At 41.3% G+C, this 25,202-nt stretch overlaps 1 protein-coding gene across 5 annotated transcripts in view; it reads left to right on the top strand.

The window, feature by feature from the left end:
- The window catches only part of MYO1B (myosin IB), a 179,622-nt gene that overhangs the window by 31,879 nt on the left and 122,541 nt on the right, over positions 1-25,202 (top strand). For all 5 annotated transcript variants that reach the window (XM_025848374.2, XM_073881058.1, XM_025848392.2 and 2 more), the window contains exons 2-3: positions 1,790-1,933; positions 20,911-21,026. In XM_025848374.2, coding sequence (XP_025704159.1) covers positions 1,799-1,933; positions 20,911-21,026 — 251 coding nt within the window. In that variant the 5' untranslated portion in view covers positions 1,790-1,798. The remainder of the gene's footprint in view (positions 1-1,789; positions 1,934-20,910; positions 21,027-25,202) is intronic.

Below are 25,202 nucleotides of genomic sequence, written 5' to 3'. Positions count from 1 at the left end.
CACCCCCCCACCACTCTAGCAACCCTCAGTTTGTTTCCTGAGATTAAGAATTCCTCAGATCAGTGAGGTCATATGATACATGTCTTTCTCTGATTGACTTATTCTGCTCAGCATAATACCCTCTAGTTCCATCCACATCGTTGCAAATGGCAAAATTTCATTTTTTTTTGATGGCTGCACAATATTCCATTGTATATATATATACCACATCTTTATCCATTCATCTGTCGGTGGACATCTTGGCTTTTTCCACAGTTTGGCTATTGTGGACATTGCTGCCAAAAACATTGGGGTGCATGTGCCCCTTTGGATCACCACATTTGTATCTTTGGGGTAAATACCCAGTAGTACTCTCTTTTTTAAAAAAATTTATTTATTTGTCAGAGAGAGAGCGCACAAGCAGGGGGAGGAGTAGAGGGAGAGGCAGATTCCCCACTGAGCAGGGAGCCCAATGCAGGACTTGATCCCAGGACCCTCATGACCTGAGCCGAAGGCAGATGCCCAACCACCTGAGCCACCCAGGTGCCCCAGAATTTTAGTGCTCTTGACAGTGATCAGATTTGAAGGCATGGGGATTTAACATTTTACTTTTGGGTGGCACCATCCGCATTAGTGGAGCGGGAAGAATGCTGCCTTTGTAGTGTGCCTGTCTCTGCTTGGTAGGCTTGCAGACTGAGCTGGGGGGAGATTAGTGTTTCTGGTCTATTCACTGGATGTTCATTTGATTTTGCTGTTGTAGTGGTGTGTATGTTGGGATGAGAATGAAGAACATCGAGGTCAGTCTTGGCAGGTTATATAGGCAACCTCTGATTTACAGTGGGGTTGTGTTCCTTTATGAGTCCGTGCTGACGCCTGGAATGAAATTTCCCCCCATAGGTGTTGTGTTAGAAGTGGTGATTGAATTAACACAAAATGTAACGTGCTCTTAAGTAATCATAAGCAAAATTTCTTATCTCTCTGAGCTTCCTTATCTAAAAATGGGGATAATGATACCAATATCTACTTCATAGAGTTTTTGTGAAGATGAAATGAATGAATGCATGTAAAGTTCTTGATACAGTGTCTGATATGTAGCAAGTACTCAAATGTTAGTATCATCTTAAGACCATTATTTCCTGGGAAAATACATTCTGAATTTCATCATGGAGTACTGAGAGATGCCATCTTTGGGGAAGCAGTTTCTTACAGGTTCAAGTCTGACCTGGGTCTGCAAGGGCTGGTGGAAAGGGGTGGGTTGGGTTCTCTTGCTAGTTTTGCAACCTCTGGCTGGGGAGAGGGGATGGTCTAAAGAGGCACAAACTTCCACTTACAAAAGAAAGTCACAGGGATGAGAAATACAGCGTAGGGAATGTAATCAATAATACCGCAATAACTTTATAATAACACTGTAAGAACACTTACTGTGGTGAGCATTTTGTAATGTATATACATGTTGAATCACTATGTTGTACACCTGAAACTAATATAATATTGTATGTCAGCTATACTTTAGTTAAGAAAAACAGAAAATGGAGAGCCTGGTTTCCTAGTGGCTCCTTCTGTAGATGGACTTAGCCTGGAACGGCGGACTGGGAGGGCGGTTTGAACATATGGGGCGTCTAGTGGGCTGGCAGTGACTGCGGCTAGCTCTGGGGCTTCTGACATTGGTTGGAGGGGAGGTTACGGCATTTGAGAGGCAGATGAGCGCCATTTGAAACTACCGGTGTTTCATTTCTCCAGTGGTACTAAGAACCAATCTGAAATAATTTTGCCTATTTACATTTTCCCCTTTCCCCCCTCTTTCCTACAGGAAGAGACAATGGCCAAAATGGAGGTGAAAACGTCACTTCTGGACAATATGATTGGGGTTGGAGATATGGTTCTTTTAGAGCCTCTCAATGAGGAGACCTTCATCAACAACCTCAAGAAGCGCTTTGACCATAATGAAATATACGTGAGTATACACCGAAGGTCATCTGTGGGGTTTAGACTTTGTATTTTGTGGCCGAAAGCTGGCTTCTCTTCTCTAGACAGTTCTTCTTTTTATTTGTTTATCAGATTCCAGGGGTATTTGTGTATACTCAGAATGAGTTTTGGTTTACTCATTTGGCACATGATTAATATCGATTAGAGTCAAGTGAGTCTGTTTTCCATATGGTGTTTATGGAGTGCCGACCATGTGCAGAGTATCATACTGGATGTTGGAGGCATTGGAAAGCAAGAGGAATATGGAGTTCTATCCTCTGAGGAACCGATATTCAGGAGGTGTTGTAAAATCCATAGGCATCTTCTTGGATGCCTTCATAAAATTAGCATTCTAACCTCTGAGAAGTTACTCATTAAAATGCAAGGCAGTGAACTGTCAAAAAAGACATGAAACTTGTTGACATTTGTTGTTAGTAGAGAGACAGAAGCAGACTATCAGATAAGGACATATGGTTGCTCCCTAGAGATTTGGTAATAGTCCGGTCCCACTACACAGAAGTATAGTGTCGTATACAAAAATGAAAACATGTGAAGATATATAATAATAGGAGAACGTTTATGTTGTACAAATTCTTTATAAAGGATTTCATATTGTTGGTTTAGCTATTGAGTTCCTTACATATATTTAAAACATGAGTAAAAAATACATTCATATGCAGCTTTTTAGGAATTTGCATAAAGCCCAGAAGTTTGTATCTCTTCAGGTAGAGCTATGTTGTTAACTAAACCAAGAAAAGGGGGGTGCTCATCCCCTCTCCCAGCAGCTGAGAAGGAAAGAGGATGCATTGGACGGAAGTGGTTTTACTAGATTCTGCCTCGCTCCTGAGTTCTTTCCCCCTCTTTTTATAGTGTACCTGTGTTTGGAGATGGAATTGGATTATTGGGACATTTTTCTGTCTGTCAATGTGGGAAGAGTAAGAAGAAATATAAATAAAAAGAGAGCTTGTAACCGATAGGGGTATGATCAATTATTACTTTTGTGGAACAAATATATTTTAAAAAAGTGATATGCAAAGCCATATTATTTTATGCCACATACACTTTTCCTTTCCAGTTAGCCAGTTACGTTTCAGGGATGATTTCAGATAATTAATTTCTTTTTTGGGGGGGGGAAGGGGCAGAGGGAGAGACAAAATCTTAGGCAGGCTCCACACACAACACAGAGCCTGACAAGGGACTCGATCTCACGATCCTGAGATCATGACCCAAGCCAAAATCAAGAGTTGGACGCTTAACCGACTGAGCCACCCAGGTGCCCCAGGATAAGTCATTTCTTAAGGAAACAGTAGTCATCATCTGGGACTTGAACTTTTTATCTTTCTTGATTTGTGTTGCTTAAAGTAGGTGAGGTTGACAACCACTTGAGATATGTGGATACTGCTTTTGGAATATTAATGCTATAACCAGATCCTAAGTTCAGAGATGTAGTTATGTAAAATGTTGATTCAAATGGCAAAGGTATAAAGTGCTGCTGTAGGGCAGGGAAGGAGGTACCGTGTGGTTTGACCGGGAGGCCAGTGTCTCCTTCCTGCAGAGTGGAGCAGCTCAGCTTTCAGGTGGGAAACCTTAACAGCTCTGCGACTTTCATTGAAAGTGTGGTCTGGTATCGAATAAAAGACAGACTTTTAAACATTGGTCTTTGAGATGGAGATAGGAGGAATCAATTCTATCATTAGCAACACTGCGATCATTTTTCTTTTTGGCTCGAAGAAGCACAGATCACTTTTAGCGGGATTGAAAATGGGATGGAGAGCAGCACATTATATTCATTCACATACCTGATTTTTTGTGCCCACTAAGATAAAACAATCCCCTTCTTAACAAAACGCCAAATGTTAATGTTCATGGGTCTTCAGCAGACGAAATGTCTGGGTTTCAGCCCTACCTAATTTTATTTTCTAACCATTTGAGGAATGCCCTTTCTGGCATTACAAAAACAAAAGCAGAAAAATGACTTTCAGATTCCAGGTGTTCATATCAATTGTTTTCCAAGGTATGTGAGGGCTATCATTTCCATGAGATATGTGCCTTCATTTTATAATGAAACATACATCATAATGGAAGGTTGGGCGTTCTCTATTTTAAGCAAAAAAAAACCAAACAAAAGGTTATAGAGCAATTGTGCATAGTATGATCCTTCTTTTTTTATTGGGGGGCTTATGGATGCACACATGTGTTTGTATACTTGTACACACATAGAGAAAGGCATGCTAACTTTGGGCACCACAGCAGGGTGGGATGAGATATGGGGGACAGGGAAGGGTTACCCTTTTAGATCTCTCTGTTATAGAACTCATTAAGTCAAGTCTGTATTGTTTTTGGTAATAAAAAAATACTATACACTAAATTTGATCACCACACCTCTGCAACCCCGTATGTCATGTATACCACCCTTGAGAAATCTGTTTCTGGCTCTTACTTTGATACTATTCCTGCTTTGCTTTTGTTCATAGGTTGCTGCAGAATTGCTTAGCCTGGTGCCAGAGGCCAAGTTAATATGATATGTAATATTTTACTGTCTTGTACTTCACTGTTTTTTTTAAATTGTTTCCCAGACAGTGAAAGTACAGTTTTTTTTTTTTTTAAATCTCTTTTGTAGTCTCATAGTTTTATGCTGTAAAAGTGGGTGGTGGTCCACGATGACCCATCATATGAAAAAACTGAACAGTCATTTGTGTGTTCAGAAGCCATGGTTGATAAGGGGGCCAGCGAATGGAAGGACCTTAGTTCAGACTTTTGAACTCTGGCTATCCCCACAGACTTAGCAGCCTCCTTTGTGAACCAGCTCAAGATCAGGGGACCCTCTTCATCCATCCTGCCATCTGTCCACTCACTCCCACACCCCAGTATCTGGAGATAAGAAATAGTCCCTGCCTTCACAGAGTTCTCCCAAGGGACTGCTTGGCCTCTAGATATAAGTTATCAACTTTCTAGAGCATTCATAACTGTTAGTGATTTTCTGGATCTCCTGCCAGCTGACTTTGGAAGTAGAATCCCTTGTGATCCTGTCATAATAAACCAAAAGCTCTGGGTAGACCAGTTGATTTACCCACATACTCCTGAACCACTGTCTGTGGTCTGGTGACCAGAATGAACTGGGTGGCTTAAGAAAATGATGTCCAGGGCGCCTGGGTGGCTCAGTTGGTTAAGCGACTGCCTTCGGCTCGGGTCGTGATCCTGGAGTCCCGGGATTGAGTCCCGCATCAGGCTCCCCGCTCAGCGGGGAGTCTGCTTCTCCCTCTGACCTTCCCCCCTCTCATGTACTCTCTCTCTTTCAAATAAATAAATAATTAAAAAAAAAAAAAGAAAAGAAAATGATGTCCACCCCTAAGATTGGGGTAGGGTCAGCTTTTTCCAGAGTAGATGGCCTGTATGTAAGTAGGTGAATAACCAACCAGATATATTGATTAACATGTTAAGAAGAGGAGAGAAAAAAGGGGAATTACTGCTGATGAGGTCACTGCTGTAAATCCATCACATGTATGGTAGGGAGTTTGTAATGAAGAGGCTTTGTGGATGTTGATGTCAAAAGAATATGCCCTATGGGAAGCATACATATATCATTTGAGTTCTAGGCTTCAGGTGCGCCCAAAGGCATTCTCCTCAGACTTTCTACTGAAGAACTCCTAATGGCAGAAAAGAGTAAATAGGTGCCCCAGGGACTCTGGGAACATAGTTGAAGTCCATCCACTTCAGAGAAATTTTGTTGAGATATTTGCTTCCAAAGCAATTCAGTTTTATTCTGTTCTGTAGTGCATATGGGTTTGTTTTTGTCTAATACTGCTCCTTGCAACCCTTTGAGTAATACACATTTTTGGTGCTGACAGGTACATTTAGTTTGTTTTCTTTTTTAAACATTTTTTTTAAAGATTTTATTTATTTATTTGACAGAGAGAGAGAGAACAGGAGCACAAAGCAGGAGGAGTGGGAGAGGAAGAAGCAGGCTTCCCGCCGAGCAGGGAGTCCGATACGGGGCTTGATCCCAGGACCCTGGGACCATGACCTGAGCCGAAGGCAGACGTTTAACGACTGAGCCACCCAGGCGCCCCCATTTAGTTTGTTTTCTATGTGAATTGTCAGATCGGGCGACATCCAGATATAGAGGGCTGAATTAGTCCAACTTCAGGATCCCTTAAGTTAAACCAATTTTACTTGTGAGCAACTGCTTTGAAAGTTGAGTAAAAGTTGTCTTAATTTTTAGAAGTTAGTACTAGGAATCAGGATCCCCGTAAAGATGGGATCAGCTACTTTGATGAAAGATACTCAAGGGCACGCTCCAGCAACATCCATTCTTTGCTTTGAGGGGGTTCACCATCCTGTTTGTGGCCAGGCAGAGTCCCTAAATCTGGGACAATTCCAGACGTTGATGTGATCTTTGCAGTAAGAGCTGTTCAGTTGGACATGGAGGAGGATCAGGTGAGAGTAGAGAGAGGGAATGTTGGCCCAATGGGGTAACAGGCAGGGTCAGAGACTCTGTTTGCTTTTATTCCTCCCTCTTGGCAGAGTGCGGTTCTTGCTGGAACAAGTTGCAGGATGTGCCTTTCGGTCTCACAGTCTGTGTGGGGTCAGTGTTGGGAAATGCTGGTTGTGACATAACTGAGCACTTTGTCAGACCTTCTTCCGCCCCCCCGCCCCCCGCCCCTGGCCAGACAGAATGGTGGCAGGATTTCATGGAGGAGACCCACCCAGACACGATTCTGTTTTTAGGGTGGCTGGTCAGGACTGTGGTTCTGTTCAGGAACAGGAAAGCTACAATTTAGGCGAGAGCAAGGACCAGGGCAAATTTGGAAACTAAAGCACCAAGGTGTCTGTTCTCAGACAAGAAGTATTTTTGGTGCTGACAAGTCGATTTAGTTTGTTTTCTATCTGAATTGTTAGGTTGAGGATCATCCAGATATAGAGGGCTGAATTAGTCCAATTTTAGGATCTCAAGTTGAACTAATTGTAGATGTATAAGTGACTGCTTTGAAAGTCTAGTAAAAATTGTCTTAATTTTTAGAAGTTAGTACTAGAATTAGGATCCCCATAGGATGAAATCAGATGCTGTTATCAAAGTTACATAACTCTAAGTGCCCAATCTGTTCAGTTTAAAATAGTGCAAAGTAAATGAATAATACTAGCTAACATTTATATACTTATTTGAAGTTTCAAAAACACTTTCCAGTTATATAACTTATTTTTTTTTTTTTAAAGATTTTACTTATTTATTTGACACAGAGAGAGAGACAGCAAGAGAGGGAACACAAGCAGGGGGAGTGGGAGAGGGAGAAGCAGGCTTCCCGCTGAGCTGGGAGCCTGATGCGGGGCTCGATCCCAGGACCCTGGGACCATGACCTGAGCCGAAGGCAGACGCTTACCCGACTGAGCCACCCAGGTGCCCCCAGTTATATAACTTATGTGTATAGTATATTCCTGGGAATTTGGCGTTAATGACTTACTAGTTTTTATTGCTGCGTGACAGATTTCCCCCAAACTTCACAACTTGTAATAACATACATTTCTTATCTTATTGTTTCCGTGGGTCAGGTGTTGGGGCTTGGTTGACCTGAGTCCTCTGCTCAGGGTTTTACCAGTCTGTCATTGGGGTGCTGGCCAGGTCTACGGGCTCATGGGAGGATTGGTCCTTTTCCAAGCTCACGGGGATGTTGGCTAAGAGCAGGCAGGTGTGTTCAGACATCCAGTTTAATGTCATTCCTGCTACCTGGACATTCTCCAATCTTTTTTTCTTTTTTAAAATTTGCTTTAAAAAGTCCATTTTTTAAAAAATCACAATTATGCTTTTGGAAAAAATAATTCAGATGGTACAGAAACGCGTGACATAAAAATGTGATTTTCTCAGCCCAGTTACCCAGTCTCATTTCTAGAAGTTAATAGTAGTTAAGAGAGTGGTGGGTCATTTTCCAGATTCTGTTAGCTTGATGAACAAATCAAATTTTTTTCTAGAGTTGGAGGTAGGAAGAAGATGGCTCTTTACCCAGTGAACCCAGACCCATAAATGTTTGAGTGAAAAAAGAACCATTTTTATTGTCTTCGCCCATCCCACCTAGACCAAGTAGGGAAAGGAGGAGGGATTCCCTGACTTGGCAACATGAGACTGCTAGACTTGATAGTGTACGGGTGGTTCATCATGAGCGGACTCTGCCTCCTGGGCTCCCTGAAAAGGTGAACCTTCAGGAGATGTGAAGAACACATTGTGTGTGTTTCCCAGAGTGTAGCTTTAGTGTTTGGAATGGAGACAGCATTAGAAGGCTAGATAAAGCTGGTGAAAAAGAGCAATCACAAGGCTGATGAGAAATGTTGTGTCTAATTTCTGAGCACAGTATCTCTTGGACAGTTTTATCATATTTTTCCAAACAATCATTTTTGGTGACAACTCCCCACTTTCGACCTGCCTCAGCTCTCTTAAAACCTTTGGTGACTGGAAAATTTCTTTTTATTTCTTCATTTCATCATGCAGGCACTCTGCAGTACTTGAAATATTTATATAATATTTATAACATATTAATTTAAATGTTCTTGGCAAAGCCATATTTGAGGTTTGATTTGGGGGAAATGAAGGCCTGACTTTAGGCTTGCAGCAGTGTTATGTTTGGATGGCACTGTGGTGGGTACTAGAAGCGGAGACCAGAGCTTCAGTCCTGACTCTGCCGCTTATTGTCTGTGACACCAAGGGCAAGTGCCTTAACTCCTGGAGACTGTTGTATTATTGGTAAAATGGTAAATGGTAACAACTCACATTTATTAAGTCTTATAAGTACGGTGTGCTATTCTTTTTTTTTTTTTTAAGATTTTATTTATGTGAGTGAGAGCGAGAGAGAGCATACACACAGAGGGAGTGGGAGAGAGAGAGACAGAAGCAGACTCCCCACTGAGCAGGGAGCCTGATGTAGGGCTCGATCCCAGGACCCTGAGATCATGACCTCAGTTGAAGGCAGACGCTTAACCGACTGAGCCACCCAGGTGCCCCTACAGTGTGCTATTCTAAGCACTTTACATATATTTGTTCATTTAATTTTTACTAAAGTCCTACGCATTGTAGGTTTTTAAATTATCTTCATTTTATTATAAGGAAACTGAGGCTTAGAAAGACAAATTAACTTGTCCAAGGTCACATGGCAAGTAGGTGATAAAGCTGGGATTCACACCCAGGACGTCCAGCTCCAGAGCTCATGCTTTTAATATTAGTCCTGTTGACTGTACATGGTTGCTCGAAGCATTCAGTGATAGCACTAAAGTCCAAGTAGTCACAGTCTGCAGTGTGCTATTCAAAATAATTAAGTGTGCTATTGAAGAATGTATAGATTTGGAACGAGGCAGTCTCAACAGTCCAGACACATAATTGAGGTGATAGTCAGCATTCCTGCCACATGTTGAGTTAGCATTCAACAGTGCAGTGACATGATCTAGTGCGACAGGGAGTGTGTTCAGTTCTAAAGGCATAGGCGCTCACTGATCCAAGAAAAGTGATAGCAACTGTTGGGATGATGCTTTCCCCCTCTGGAAGCTGGGAGAAGACCTTGGGAGGAGATTGTTTTTATCATGCTCACTGGATGGCAGGAGATTGACAGCTGCATGAGGTCCTTCACCTTTATGAACACAAAATAGAGGAGGGGGAGCAGATCAGCCCAAGGGGCATATGGCCAAGTCACATGACCAGCTCAGCCACCCCCACCCCCATGCACCTATTTCTGGTGTGACATCTATACCACAGATCTATATTAATGGCAGTCCTAATTTCTAAAGAGTATTTGGAGGGCTGGCGGCTGAGGTACAATGTGGCATGTTGGAAAAGGCACAGGCCTTTGGCGCATAGACCTAAGGTTGAATCTTGGCCCCTCACAACCACTGGGACCAGTGTGAGTAATTGAGAGTCAGTTTTCTCATCCACACAGTAGGTATCATGATGCTTATCTTGTTGAGTTGTGATGGAGATTAAGGGGCCTCTGCCTGGCGCCTGGAACATAGTAGGTGTGGAGGACCTGGCAGGTGCCATGACCATCTGAAAACCTCGGAAACCCAGAATGAGTTTTCTTGAGGGTTTCAGATACTGAGGTTTCCTTGTAGTTACAGTCTTTCTCCCCTCCCCCAACTCTCTCCCTCCCTGTCTCCTTCTTTTCCCTACCCCCCCCTTTGGTATTCATTGAACAGATTTCACTTTTGTTGTATTACTACTTCAATTAGCCACAAATACTGTTTTCAGCTAGTAGTAGACCTGTAACACAGGACCACTCTGTGCCTTAGCTAAGAGAGTTTTATTAGCTCTGGAGAACGATACATATTTGGAAAATACTTGTCTCATAATAGAGTTTATCTCAACAATGATATTATAGTATTGTGTTACCCTGCTCTAAAATAAAGGCTGCCTGAGATGATATTTTTAGCTAGTATTTTAGCGTGGCATAGAACTCATATATAGTTCCTTAATTCATAGTCTGAAATGACTGGCAGCACAGGAGCAGAGGATTATAACACAGAAACAGATGGTAGTTTAGTCAAGCCTTGGACTAACAGTGACCATGCCTGACCAGCTTGCTGGCCTCCCTTGGCAGCCATAGTTTGGGTGACCCCAGGCCTATGTATGGGCTCCAGATCTAAGACCAGTGATTTATGGCACAGCAGAGATAAAAAGATGAACAGGGCTTATTTCTTTCCTCAAACTTTGAATTGAGAAATACAGAAAAAGTAAAATATCAATGAGAGCAGATACTGGCAGTCATGATAAAGTGAGGCCATGATGGGCCATGTTGCAAGCAGAAACTATGAATAAGCATCTTTGAAGTAGACCGGCTATGGAGTAGAAAGTGAGAAAATCAGTTAGTAGCAGGTCCAGAAGAAGCAGAAACATGAGCAGGGGATGAGCACATTGATAGTGGAACTGGACAGAAGCTTTCACCAACTTGTGTTGCTTGGCATAGTGCCGCCCTGCACCCATACTCACTCTTGGGTCCCAGCTTTTCTTGTAGCTTGGTGATAGGTTGTTCAGGGGTTCCTGGGTGTGTTCCTTAGTACAGTAAAACTCAGCACTTGATGTAACTTGACAGCATCTCTTTGCTGAGCAGCTGAAAGAGTCTGACCAAATCACATTTCTCTGTTCCAGTGTCACTTCAGTGTAGAGCTTTGACATGAAACTATCTCTGCCACTAATGGTGAGATCTTGGGCAAGGTTTTTTTTTTTTTTGTTTTTTGTTTTTTTTTTTTTTTTAAGATTTCACTTATTTATTTGAGAGAAAGAGAGGCAGAGGGAAAGGGAGAAGCAGACTCCCTGCCGAGCAGGAAGCCTGACACAGGACTGGATTCCAGGACCCTGGGATCATGACCTGAGCCAAAGGCAGATGCTTAACCCACTGAGCCACCCAGTTCCCAACCTTGGGCAAGTTTTAAAAACCTTTAAATGCCTTCAGTTTCTTCTTCTGTGAAAATAGGCTATTATTAGTATGAGTTATATATATATTTTGCTTACATATCACAAATATGTTCTTAGGGGCGCCTGGGTGGTTCAGTGGGTTAAGCATCTGCCTTCAGCTCAGGTCATGATCCCAAGGTCCTGGGATCAAGCCCCATGTGGGGCTCCCTGCTCAGCAAAGAGCCTGCTTTTCCCTCTTCCCCTCCCCCTTGCTTGTGCTCTCTTTCTCGTTATCTCTCTCTCAAATAAATAAAATCTTAAAAAAAAAAAAACAAAAAAATCCCAAATACGTTCTTAGACTGTGTATATGAGGTGCACACATGAATGACACTATGTTGGATAGAAGACCCAGATAGTAGGCTACATGGTTATTGACCTTATATTTGTAATTTTTTCACTTGGGCAGTTTTTCACAATTTTGAACTGTGTCTAAAAAAACCAACCCAAGTGTTTGCTAGACCAAACTGTGTTTTTAAAAAACCAAATAAGACGAAAGTCCTCTTCCAGGGAATCTGGGAAATCTTATAAATGGCTAATTAAAAACACTGTGGCACATAATGTCTTGATGTCTTGTGATCCATTTCCCAGGGTCTGAGACCCAAAAGAGGGTAAATTCCTCCTCATGAAGTGAATAGCTTATTGTCGTCTTTGAAGATTCCACCAGCTTGTCTTGTATAATCATTTTCTTGGGTTCCTAGGTTTTTAATGTTAGTTTCATTAAGACAGACCTCATGTGCTCATCTGAAAACTTTTCAAGTCCCTGTATACAAAGACGATTTTGTAAGACTTGCACATTATGGGACTCCTTAATGAATTTCGCGGTGATATTAGCAATGTCATAGGTTTTCGAGTCCTGCCTTGGCTATTTACAGTGGCCAGCAGATTCCAACAGAGCCAAATTGTGAGTTTCCGTGATCACAATAGGTAGTATTTATGGGACATTTGCTGTGCATCGGATGCTGTGTTTCCTAGTTTAACACAGAATCCCATTTAATCCTCAGAATTAGGTGACAGAGGAACCAGTGTTCTCCTTCTTGTTCAGATGAGGAAACAGGGGTTTGGAGAAGTTAAGTATATTACCCAGGTTCACAGAAAACTGAAAAACTTTGCCAGATAACTTGGAACCAAGGTTCAGACGGTATTTCAAATGCATTTGAAGCATTAAATTCTGTATGACATAGAATCTGAGTGAAGAACTCAAGAACAAGTCAGTCTGTTTCAGCATCTAACCCCCTCACCCTCCACACACTGGCTTTTTTTTTTTTTTTTTTTTTTTTAAGATTTATTTATTTGAGAGAGAGAGAGCATGAGTGCATGCTTGTGAGGCCGGGGGTGGGGTTGGCAGAGGAGAGAATCCCAGGCAGATTCCCCACTGAGTGGGGAGTCTAATGCCAGGCTTGATCTCACAACCCTTAGATCAGGACCTGAGGCAAAACCAAGAGTCAGATGCTTAACCGACTGAGCCACCCAGGCACGCCTATTTTTAAAGATTTATTTATTTGAGAGAGCGGGAGAGCACACACTGACTCTTACTACAGAACTGCTCTCAAACTTGATAGACTGAGCCCTGACATTTGAGGCTCTCTGCAATTTGATCCCAGTCTTATTTTCTGGGCTATTACTCACTGGAGGTCTTTGCTCTAGGCAGGCTGTCTCATTCCTGTCTTTGAAATATGGGTGGGTAGGCCTTTGTGCCTCTATGTTTTAATCCATGTTGGAGCATGTGCCAGAATTTCCTTCCTTTATAAGACTGAATATATTCCATTGGATCTCTATACCTCATGTTGTTTATCCATTCTTCCATCAGTGGACACTTGGGCTGCTTCCACCTTTTGGCTATGGGGAACAATGCTGTGGTGGACCTGGACATATACAGATAACGGTTTCGAGTCTCTGGCAATTCATACTTAAAAAATTTTTTTTGAAGGATGCAGCTGTCTTTGTAAAATTTAAAAAAAAAGAGGAGTTCAATCATTACCTAAAACCTGAATTCTCTTATGCCATTATTTGGGGGAACATTACTTTATGTCAGTCATGCCCATCCTTTTAGACCTGCTCACATCTTCTGACTTTCTGGATCGTTCTTGGACCTCTGCAGTTCACAGTGACCGTTCCCTCATGTAGACCCAAAGCACTCACATAGGCAATAAGAAGATGAAATGACTTCATTTAACCAAGAATCGCTTAAATCTTATTTCATCTCTTTTTGTGGCTAGACAGCTCTTTAAGTTTTACGTTTGATGATAGAGACATCTCACCTCCTAAGCTCTAGTGTAAGCCACTCAGGAGCACAGACCATAGGAGTGTCTTTTAGTTCCCACTATGCCTAACATGATGTTGTGCATAAAGAAGGCTCTTAGTAACCGTGTTGCTTGCTTCTTAGTGGTTGTAGCCTAAATTCTGTCAAGGCAGTTGGTGCAGCTGTGTAGCCGTGGGAAGAGGTATTTTTTACCTGTGTCCTGATCCATGCTGGATTTGACGTGTTATTGCTGTGCAGGTGAGAGTGGCTTGGAGAAACGTGGCTAGCATCCCAGGATTTGGAGGAATCCTACACATTCTTTAATACTTCTTTGGTGCCATTTTAGACTAAATCATTAGCATTGAGTAAGATATTTCCTGAAATATTTCCTGTTGCCTTGCCACTCTCCTGGTTTATTTCTGACATTCAAGGATGATTATTATACGGTGTCTTGCATTTCTTCATGATGGAGGAACACACTTTGTGCACTAGGATAAACATTAAAAAAAAAATCTTTTCTATTGAGATGAGACATTTTTCCTGGAACTACATCTTTTCCTCGCCCTCCTCCTTTTTCCTTTATTCCTAGTGGCATGAGGGTCTCCGCATTCCTCAGGGAGTCAAATAGGCTTCTGCCCAACGGAGTGGCTCTCTGTGATACAAAGGTGAAGATGCTCTGGAAGGCGTTGTACAACACAAGTTGCTACGATTAGGCATTCTGCTTGGCCACTTTTTCCCCAAGCTTCACAGGCCTAAAAAATAGCATGGATGGTGTGCTCTGATGAAAAGAGAGTGGGCTCTTGGCTCCTTGTCCCTGATTGCACTTCTGTTAGATAATGTGGTCATACCACTTAACTTCTTTGTCTTCCATTGTTATGCACATTAAGGTGGAGAATTCATATCTATCTATCTCATGGGGATTGAGGGAGAGTTTAGTAAAAAGGTGTTTAAGTGCATGTTTTATGCCAGCACTTTTTTTTTTTTTTTAGATTTTATTTATTTGAGAGAGCAAGAGCAAGCACGGATGGGGGGTGGAGGCAGAGGGAGGAGAAGGAGAAGCAGAACCCTCCCCCCCCACTGAGCAGGGAGCCTACTGTGGGGCTTGATCCCAGCACCCTGAGATCACGACCTGAGCTGAAGGCAGATGCTTAACCAACTGAGCCACCCAGGCGCCCCTGTGCAAGCACTTTAATAGGTTTGGGGATGAGTTGTTAAGTGACTGTGGAGATGGTAACACAAATAACTAAAATTCATTCTGAAGAAAATCAGGAAGCTGATAGATAGGCAGATGGGATGCCTGGTTAGAGCCTCAGCAAAGCAGGGGCTTTAAAAATATATTTTGGAAGAAATTGATATTGAAAGCAATATCAAAGTAGTCATGATGGTGAAAACAAGTCATTGTAAGTAGTCATGATGGTGAAAACAAGTCATTGTAAGATTTCCGTATGTGTATTTTATGGTTTAGTTATAATTTTATTTTCAATTTCATATGGGGAATTGAAATGTAAATTTTCAGAATTTAGAGCTTCTAAAGATCTTAATGTTGGTGCAGGGAAGAACTATGATATGAAAGATCTGAAACTCTTCTGACTTTCCCACGTATGAACACTAATGTTTCATTCATTTAGCATTGCAGTCGAATGTGCGTACAGTTCCACATAATTGAGACTCGAAAAATACTCAAACTGTGCTTCACTATTTAACTTGAAAAAAGTTTCTTGGGTTAGATATCTTTCCAAATGTATTGTGTATATCCTTGTCATCAAAACCAGAATACTGTCTCTCATTTCGGCCTTTGATCGTCATGCTGTGTTCTGAGTTGGTGCCGTGTAATAAAGCAGCACTCAGGGCCTGCTGAGCTGAGCTGTTGGCTCTTACTCTAAACAGCTCTTCATTTTTATGCTTGCAAAATCATTGTGATCACTTCTTACTCCTTTTTTTTCTTTCTTTGCTTCTCTTTCCCTCTGTCTCTTTTCCTTTTTCCATTAGTGGCCATTGTTTCTTCTCTTAGGGTAGGAGTTCTTAACTCGGTCAGCTGTAGGCAAACTCTTATGTGCCTATTATATGTGTGTTTTTTTCTGGGGAGAAGTTTTGTAGCTTTCATTGGCATTTCAAAGGGATCTACAACTAAGAAAAGGTTAAGAAGTGCTCTGTAGCAGTATTTTTTAAAACTGTAAGTTTCAACCTGTAATGGGTGATAAAAACCACTTGATGGGTTAAGACCAGCAGTTTAAAAAAAATTTGTAATGAATAGAATTGAACAAATCCTATCAGTGTATCACAGACGGTAAGAGTATTTAGGGTTTTGTGGAAGTTTTGCTTCATACGTATGTGTGTATGTGTATGTAAATATACACTCAAACACCTACTTTGTCGTGTTGAAAATTTATTTCTTACAATGAGTCATAGTTAAACATTTGAAATACGCTGCTACAGAATGGCCCCAATTTAGAGATGTTGTCGCTCTTTCTCTGGAGTGTGCTGAGTTTATTAGAAGTGTGGCTAAAATGAAAGTAAGTGAGGCCAGAAGGATTTTCTCTCCTTTTTTGGAATGTTTACAGAATTGATTACATCGGAATATTTAAAGAGAAGAGTAAGATAGAAGGTAGGTCAAGAGCGACAGTGTCATGGTTGCTGCCATCAAGAGTAAAACACGGTTCTGCGGGTCCTGAAGGTGAAGACCACAAGTGGTGGTTTTCACTTGTGGTTACACATGACTTTTAGGGAGACTTAAAAATTTGTTTTAAAAGATTTTATTTATTTGAGAGAGAGATAGCAAGAGAAAGCATGAGCTGGGTGGGATGTGGGGGGAGAGGCAGAGGGAAAAGGAGAAGGAGACACCCCACTGAGCAGGGAGGCCAACACAGCCTTGGTCCCAGGACCCCGGGATCATGACCTGAGCCAAAGGCAGACACTTAACCGACTGAGCCACAACTGGAGAGACTGGGGTTTAGATTACATATATCAGGGGTCTTTGTTCTGGGTTCTGAATTGCTGGATGCACGTCCTGCAGAAAATACTTCAGTTTTCACTGTGATCACAATAGGCATACTCTGAGTATTATTTGGTTATTCACAGGGCATCTGTTCTGGAATGCTACAGATATCTGAAATATGAAGACGGAGATTGTTTTGACTTAGGAATGTTTGTACATTCTTGATTTAATGTCTGCCCTTGAGAAATGAAAAAGTTGCTAATCGAATGTGTCATTTATAAAAAGTTAGAGTTTTTCTTTTCTCTTCCCTCCTTGTTCCCTCCCCCCACCCAGCTTCCTTCCCCCTCCTCCTCCCCACCTCTCCTCTCCCCCCTTCCCCCCCACTTCCTTTTTCCTTCCCAGATGTCAGAGGCTGGTCCCACAGGGCGGTGGGACTAAAGGGGGCTTTCCACTGTCATAGTGGTGGTGTGCATATGCCTAAGTACTTGGGGTGCAAGGGCTGGGAACCTGGAGGTGTGGTGAGCTGAGAAAGGGCTGAGATGGTTAGGAGGTTGGTTACATCGAGTAAATAAGTATATTGATTGAACAAATACGTACATACAAGGGAAATAGAGAGCCAGGCTTGTCTCTGTTGGAGAAGGTAGATAGAACCTAACTGGGAGATAGTCTTGGCCATTACGGGGAAGGAGTCCCTTTCAGTGTAATTCACTTAATGGGAGAACATCCTCTGGATTCCAGTAGGAGTTTCTCTGGGTTCTTTGGGGCCCAGGGACAAAACTGAGATGTGAGCGCAGCCATAGAAGTGGTCTGCTGGAAAATGAACTGAGCCGCGGGAGGCCTTTTTGTGGGCGCCATTGGTATGGGCACTCTCCGAGCTTCAGAGTTGTAGTGTATCCTGGACACAGAATACACACACCTCTTATTACCAGTCCAGTAAGTGAGTGGACCTCTGGGGGGCAAGGGATGAATCTTGTTTGCTGCTCCCTTTTGTAAAGATTTATAAGCTTTTCTTTTTCTGTTTTTCTCCGGGTCATATTCAGAATAAAATGGACACACCCAGCCCTTTCATGTACATATCTGACTTTAAGAAACTCTTAATGACAGTAGTTACTCCAACCTCTTAATGCCAGTGGTTACTAAATGAGTTAGTTTATAGTTCTTTTTAGAGCATGGCACAATGAGAAGATACCAACTTTAAATAATACGCAGTTGCTTGTTAAAAAAATAATGATGTATTCTCATTTGTAAGTCCGATTGTTAATTGATGTAAACATGAACTATCTGGTCGCTATTCTGATCCCCAAAAAGGAGATATAATCTGGTATTGCAGTTACCTGAATGTAGAATGGATAGCTGCCCAAGACCAGAGTAGAATCATAAACTCTACCCAGTCAGTCAGCTGCTATCAGGAATTCTTCTGGGTCTCAGAGAAAGGAGAACTGTGACTGAACATTTGAGTTATTTGTTGACACAGTGTGGGAATATTTAAATCTTTGATGACTGCACGTAGACTGTTTAAAGAAGAAACCCATAAACAGCAAGGGCAGGTGTCATGGTAGAGGACAAACCTAGTTAGGAATTCAAGATTAGAGGATACATATCTGAAACATATACATAAAGTAGAATAGGGAGATAGCGCGGTTTCTTTTACTATTTCCTTATTTAGGTTGATAAAGCGTGTCCTGCTTGGCCCCTTTTCTGATTTGTTTTGAACTGTGTTGGTGTACCAGTAATTGTTGCTGGGTAACAAGCCAGCTCCCCATATTAGTGGCCTAAAACAACAACCATTTATTTGTGCCCAGTTCTCTGGGATAGCAGTTTAGGTGGACTTGAGGTCGGTGTGTCTTCTGCTGGTCTCAGCCGGGATCATGCATCTGACTTTAGGCATCTGGTGGCCTGACCGGGGCTGGATGGCCTAGAATGGCTTCGCTCATAGCTGGGTGTCAGGCTCTGCAGCTCAGGGCACCTTAGCCATGCATGTGGCTCATGCCCATTCACATCATGGCTTCCAGCCACAGCCATAAAAAAGGGGTTCCTCCTATACAGGTACTTTTCAAGCCTCTCCTTATGTTTCATCTTATAATGTCCCATTGGATATTTGACAGGTCACATGGATGAGTCCAGCTTGAAGGACTGGAGGAATAAACGATCTCTTGATAGAAAGAGTGGCAAAGTCACGTTTCAAAGGGATGTATGCCTCCAGGGGTGGAAGGAATTGTTCTAGCCATCTTTGCAAACAATATCCCACAGTAGGAACCTAAGGGGAAAGGATATAGTTTAAAGGTTTGTTCGGTGGCAACACGTGGCATATAGGTTTCATAAAATTTTAGGCACTGTATGCAGTGTACTTGCTATTTCATTTTAACAAGAATAATTATATGAGAGTCACTTTCTTAGTGACGAGCTGGCCCTGTACAAATCAGTCATTGAGTTAACAAATATTTACGGGGCATCATTAATGGGCCAGACCGTTTCGAGGTGATAGGGGAAGAGCTGGGGTGGGGGGGGAAGCACACATAATTCAGTGTGTATAAAAGTCAGAAGTAACAAAGAGAAACTTATAACTCAGTCATGTGGCTTTTGATTTTGGGTTTGAGGTGGCAGAGTTGTTCAGTATGTCAGAATGCTACAGAGGCAGATTTTTATCAAGAATTTAGCCACTGTGAAGTTTGGTTTTAAAGAGCAACTTGACCATTGGTTTCTCTGCCAACAGCAAATATCTGTCTCAATTATTGTGGTTCTAGAAATTACCTAAAAAAGCAGAGTCATGTGCTTTTCTGCTGAAGAAGGCCGGTCTTTTAATCAGCAGATATTAAAAGAATAACCAGCCATTACATTTTCATATCTACCACTGTAGCTAATTCTAGTATATTCGCTAGAAGCCATTGAGACTGTTACTCAGTCTCCAGCATCTCCCACCTCCTTGCCCAAGGTAGGTTGGAGTGGGAAGAAACCTTTTTGAAAATGCGGAAAGTTAGGAAACTTGGAATCATTTCTTGTCAGGCCAGATTAATTGGTCCTAGTGATAGAATGTCAGAAATGAATGTCAGAAATAAATGTAAAAAACTGCGTGGGAACAGAGTTTTCATTCACAACAGGGGTCTTGTCTGTGCTTGAGAGGATGAAAAAGTATGTGTAGAAATGACCTGTTCAGTTTTCCGGCATCAGGGTAAGTCTTTTGTAATTAAAATAATTGTGACCTATGTTAAAAAAAAAAAAATCAGAACGTTCATACTGTTCTGTTTTCTATTCCGTTCAGTTTTCTAGAAAGATCTGACAATCTTGAATCCAGTGGTGGCAATACGGGAAAAATTTGTTGCTCTAAAAAATGCCACCATTTGTTGCATGACACTGGAAAGGTGGGAAAGTTAAGAGTTGACTTTTTTCCCTTCTTTTTTTCTTTCACCTCTTAAAAAAATTTTTATCACTTACCTATTTTTGTTCATGTCTCATGCTGCCCCCCCCCACACCATGATGTTGAAACTGAAAGGAAAAACGAAGCCACTAAAATGAGTTTCAGTTACGTGGCTTTCACTCATGGCCCGGTGCTAGTCTTTGTATGGAATGAACTGAACCAGACTACTCTTGCTGCCGGAAATCCAGATCAAAATGAAAAGGAAGATTAATAGCGTTCCAGTCTGTAGTGTGAGAGGGTTCATGTCTGCTAAAATACGGTATCGATGCCTCTAGAAGTACATTTACATTCCACATTGAACTTAAATTTGACGTTAAATGTACTTTCCTTTAGAAAGTACATTTAAATTTTGATGTTACAGTATGTTAGATAGAATATGAGATTATGTTGTTTGAATGCCCAAGGGATAACCGTGGCTCTTATATGGAGCTGTCTGCTGTCAGAGCCCGTTGGAGAGATTGATGGGCTGGGGTAAGGCCAGTCCCAAAGTAAAGGCCCTAGTTGATAGGTATGGATGTGGTTCAGGCAGAGGGAAATCCTGGGTTACAGTGGACTGGAAATGGCAGGATAAAGATGAGAGAAGGAGACACCAGTTCTAACCGGAATAAGAGAAAGCATAGCTGTTGCTCAAAATTAGCTGTGGTTGGTGACGAAACTTTTGGCAAGTGTGACAGGACTGTGAACTCTTACCCAGGACCTTAAATTAATCTAGAGATTTATTTTGAAAGGTATTTTCAATGTATAAATCTGTGCCTTCCATTTATCAGCAAAATGAATAAACATTATTGACCATGTGTCTTTGGAGATATTAAGTGTTCTTGAAAAGTATGAATGGTCACGCAGTAGAACTAGTTTTGTTTTTAAAAGGATGAAACCATGAGACACTGTGATTTAAGATGTTAAAACATGTCCTGTGTAATAATGAGGATATTTTTTGTTCTTTCTTTTGCCAGACGTACATTGGAAGTGTGGTTATATCCGTTAACCCATACCGGTCCTTACCCATTTATTCACCAGAGAAAGTAGAAGATTACAGGAATAGAAATTTTTATGAACTGAGCCCTCACATGTAAGTACGGGATTGAAGCGCTAAGTTTCTCTTTCACTGCAGGGATGTGTAGTTGACAGATGCGTCCAGCTGTTTCCCTCGAGTCTCAGGAAAATGTTGTCGTCATTTTTTAAAATTAGAGGAAGGAATGTGAAAGTCAATTGTTATGCCTTATTTTAAATTTCAAAAAAGGCAGAATACTTCATTTGGCGTCAGGCTTTTCAAGTTCTGAAATATTTGGGTTCAGGATGTAAAATATGTTCTATTGCAAATTGTGTATAAGTAGCAGCTGCTGCTAATTATTTTTGCAAATAAAACAAGAATGTACATTGTTTATTCTTTTAAAGAGCTAAAGCAGTATTTTCGTGGGTTGGGTCAAGAAAGATCCCAAGTGTTGGGTTGTGTAATGGTTTTTCAGCAAAAGGAATAAATAATACCTTCAGTTTATAAATCTTCATAGACACTGACATTGTTCACCAGATGTATATATGAGGCCAATGATTTCACCTTCCCCAAAGCTAGTCACTTGTTTGATTTTTTTTCTGAAGGTCACTTGTTAGTGTAAAGAATTTCTATAAATAACAAGCTACAATAATTACGTAGCACCAAGGTTGAAGAACTCTGAACTAAAGTGAAAGAGCCTGTAGACTTTTAGTTGTGGTCTAGCAGAAAATAATTTTCTCTCTCTGATTGAAGATGAGCTATGGGCTCTGTTACTTTTGATAGAAAATAAAATCTAATAATTAAAGAATATATATATATATATATATATATATATATATATATATATATATCCCAGTCTTAGATGTTTCTCTTGATAGTGTAGCACATACTGACATTTTTGGACTGTTTGGAACTAAAAACTTAAGTTAATTCCTGAAAAGGGTTGTTAAAAGCTAAATACTGTATATTTTGCCAATCAAGTGGATTCTGATTATTCTGTTTTTGTCTACGAGTAGATTTTGCAAGTAGATTTTGCAAGTCATCTTGTTTCGTTTTGCCAGGAGAAAAATAAAATCTTGAAATTTGTTTTATAAAGTTATCCCTGTAGTTAAGTCCCTGTAATGAAATAATTTATTTATTTTTTTGCATTTTTTAAAATTTTATTATGTTAATCCCCATACATTACATCATTAGTTTTTGATGTAGTGTTCCATGATTCATTGTTTGCATATAACACCCAGTGCTCCATTCAGTACATGCCCTCTTTAATACCCATCACCAGGCTAGCCCATCCCCCCACCCCCCTCCCCTCTAGAACCCTCAGTTTGTTTCTCAGAGTCCATAGTCTCTCATGGTTCATCTCCCCCTCCAATTTCCCCCCTTCATTTTTCCCTTCTTACTCTCTTCTTTTTTTTAACATACAATGTATTATTTGTGTCAGAGGTACAGGTCTGTGATTCATCAGTCTTACACAATTCACAGCGCTCACCATAGCACATACCCTCCCCAGTGTCCATCACCCAGCCACCCCATCCCTCCCACCCCTCACCATTCCAGCAACCTTCAGTTTGTTTCCTGAGATTAAGAATTCCTTATATCAGTGAAGTCATATCATACATGTCTTTCTCTGATTGACTTATTTCACTCAGCATGACACCCTCCAGTTCCATCCACGTCGTTGCAAATGGCAAGATTTCATTTTTTAAATGCTGCATAATACCCTCCAGTTCCATCCATGTCATTGCAAATGGCAAGATTTCATTCCTTTTGATGGCTGCATAATATTCCATTGTATATATATCACCACATCTTCTTTATCCATTCATCTGTCGATGGACATCGTGGCTCTTTCCATAGTTTGGCTGTTGTGGACATTGCTGCTATAAACATTGGGGTGCACTTACCCCTTCGGATCACTACATTTGTATCTTTGGGGTAAATGCCCAGTAGTGCAATTGCTGGGTCGTATGGTAGCTCTATTTTCAACTTTTTGAGGAACCTCCATACTGTTTTCCAGAGGGGCTGCACCAGATTGCATTCCCACCAACAGTGTAGGAGGGTTCCCCTTTCTCTGCATCCTTGCCAACATCTGTCATTTCCTGACTTGTTAATTTTAGCCATTCTGACTGTGTGAGGTGGTATCTCATTGAGGTTTTGATTTGGATTTCCCTGATGCCGAGCGATGTTGAGCACTCCTTCATGTGTCTGTTGGCAATATGTATGGAACCAGAAATACTTTATTTGATGACTATTTGTTTTAAATAATTCTAGGCCTTGAAACCATGCTTCCCAAAGTAGGATGCTTAGATCAGGGGTGTTAGAATCCCCCAGGAGCTTATGAAATAATCTAGTTTCCTAGGCCTTACCTCTAGCAAGCCAGGAATCTACATTTTTCACAAGCTTTCCAGGTGATTCTTATGTATGTGCATGTTGTCTTAGATGTATGTTTACCGATATTTTCCTTTCCTTAACTGCTTATAGCAAATCATGATCTTTATGCAAGTAGTCTTCATAATATAATAATGGTTTGTTATTTATTGAGTATTTACATGTATGATAACTCATTTTATTCTCAGAATAATTCTGTGAGGTGTAGGTATTATTACAAATGCGGAAATTTTCCCAAAGCCACGCAGCTCATGGGGGAGCTGGGCTGTGAAAATAGTGCCTCTCAGCTAGAAATGGGCTTTGCCATTTTCTTGGTAGGGCCTCTTGCTGTGCACCTCCATCAGCACCCCAGGCCCTCCAAGGTTACGTAACCTTAGCTGTGCCTCACTTTATCTCCAGAGACTGCATGTCATTCTTCCATTTGCAGCTTTAATCTCCAGTTTGGGGATGTTTAGATATATAACAGATGTCTATTCTAGAACACAGAAGTTCATGCTCTGTAGTATCCATTTTTATCCCCGCCCCCGAAAGATTTCTAAGAGTCACTGTGGCACCATTACCCTCCTTTACCCCCCTTACTTCCCAAGGGAAATAGCCACGTTGAGCTATAAGATAAATACCAGTGTGCAATTTTTTTTTTTTACTCAGTAAATGTTTATTAGATTGAGTTAGGCAACAAAACTTTTTACCATGATCTATGAAACACTGTGCATGGGGTGATGGTGCAAAGTCCAAGTTTATCTAATCTGAATTTGCCAGATTTGTGTCACACCCGCCTTCCCATCTTGCTTTGTTCTTTAGGTCCTCACCACACTCCTTTCCTCCGGGTCATATTTGCACATTCTGTACCTTCTGCCTGGAATGCTTTTCTCTTCTTTTCCCCAGTCAACTCCTGTTCTTCTTCCGCTAGTTCTCAGATTGCGTTAGACCTCCGCAGGGAAGAACAGTCCCTCGCCCTCTCCCGGCCAAGGTCAGATCCATTGCCCTTGTCGCAGTTCCGGGTTAATATTGCTTTATGGGATTTTTTGATTCATGTCAGCCTCACCTGACATGCCAGCTCACCATAACAATATTCACGCCTCAAAGTAATTTAAGGGCTGGGAATATATTGAACAGGACTTGGGCTCGAGTCCCAGCTCTTCGACTCGCAAGCTACGTGATCTTGAGCAAATTACTTGAAGGAAACTTCAACTCAGAAATTAAACAATTTGCTCTGTTCAGTGGGAAAGTAATTATTAACTCCTAGGATTTTTGTGAGGGGTAACTATCTAGTAGATATTTAGATAATATAATTATCTGGTATATGTCAAGTGCTTGGTATGGAATGGGCCACAGCCCTGTAGTAAAGGAGAGCAGCTGCTATTAACAGTGATAAATGTAATTATTGTAATAATGAGAAGTAGGGAACACATTTTGAGCATCCTAACATGCCCTTTCTTACCAGTTTCTCCTCCATGGTGGGACATTTTCCACTTCCTTTATTTTTTTATTTTTTTAAAGATTATTTATTTGAGAGAGAGAGAGAGAAAGCTCGAGCGGGAGAGTTAGAAGGAGATGGAGAGAGAATCTCAAGCAGACTCCATGCTGACCATGGAGCCCGACGCTCAATCTCATTGACCCTGAGATCCCCACCTGAGCCGAAACCAAGAGTCGGATGCTTAACCGACTGCACCACCTAGGTGCCCCTCCACTTCCTTTAAAGCATTTTCCCTGCATCATTCTTTGTGAATGTCCAACTTTTGGTAGTGTCTGAAATGGGGTTCGTGCTAGCTAGGTTTCCTACTAAAACCTAGTCCGACATTCGCAAATAGGAATTTTGCAGTATAATAAGATAGATGACCTTAGGCTTTTGATGAATTCTAACGG

Source organism: Callorhinus ursinus, unplaced genomic scaffold (assembly GCF_003265705.2).
Source record: "Callorhinus ursinus isolate GAN/ISIS: 27379988/994484 unplaced genomic scaffold, GSC_fseal_2.0 scaffold2, whole genome shotgun sequence".
NCBI lineage: Eukaryota > Metazoa > Chordata > Mammalia > Carnivora > Otariidae > Callorhinus > Callorhinus ursinus.
The sequence above is the reverse complement of the archived record's forward strand: the minus strand, read 5'-3'. Positions and strand labels throughout refer to the sequence as shown.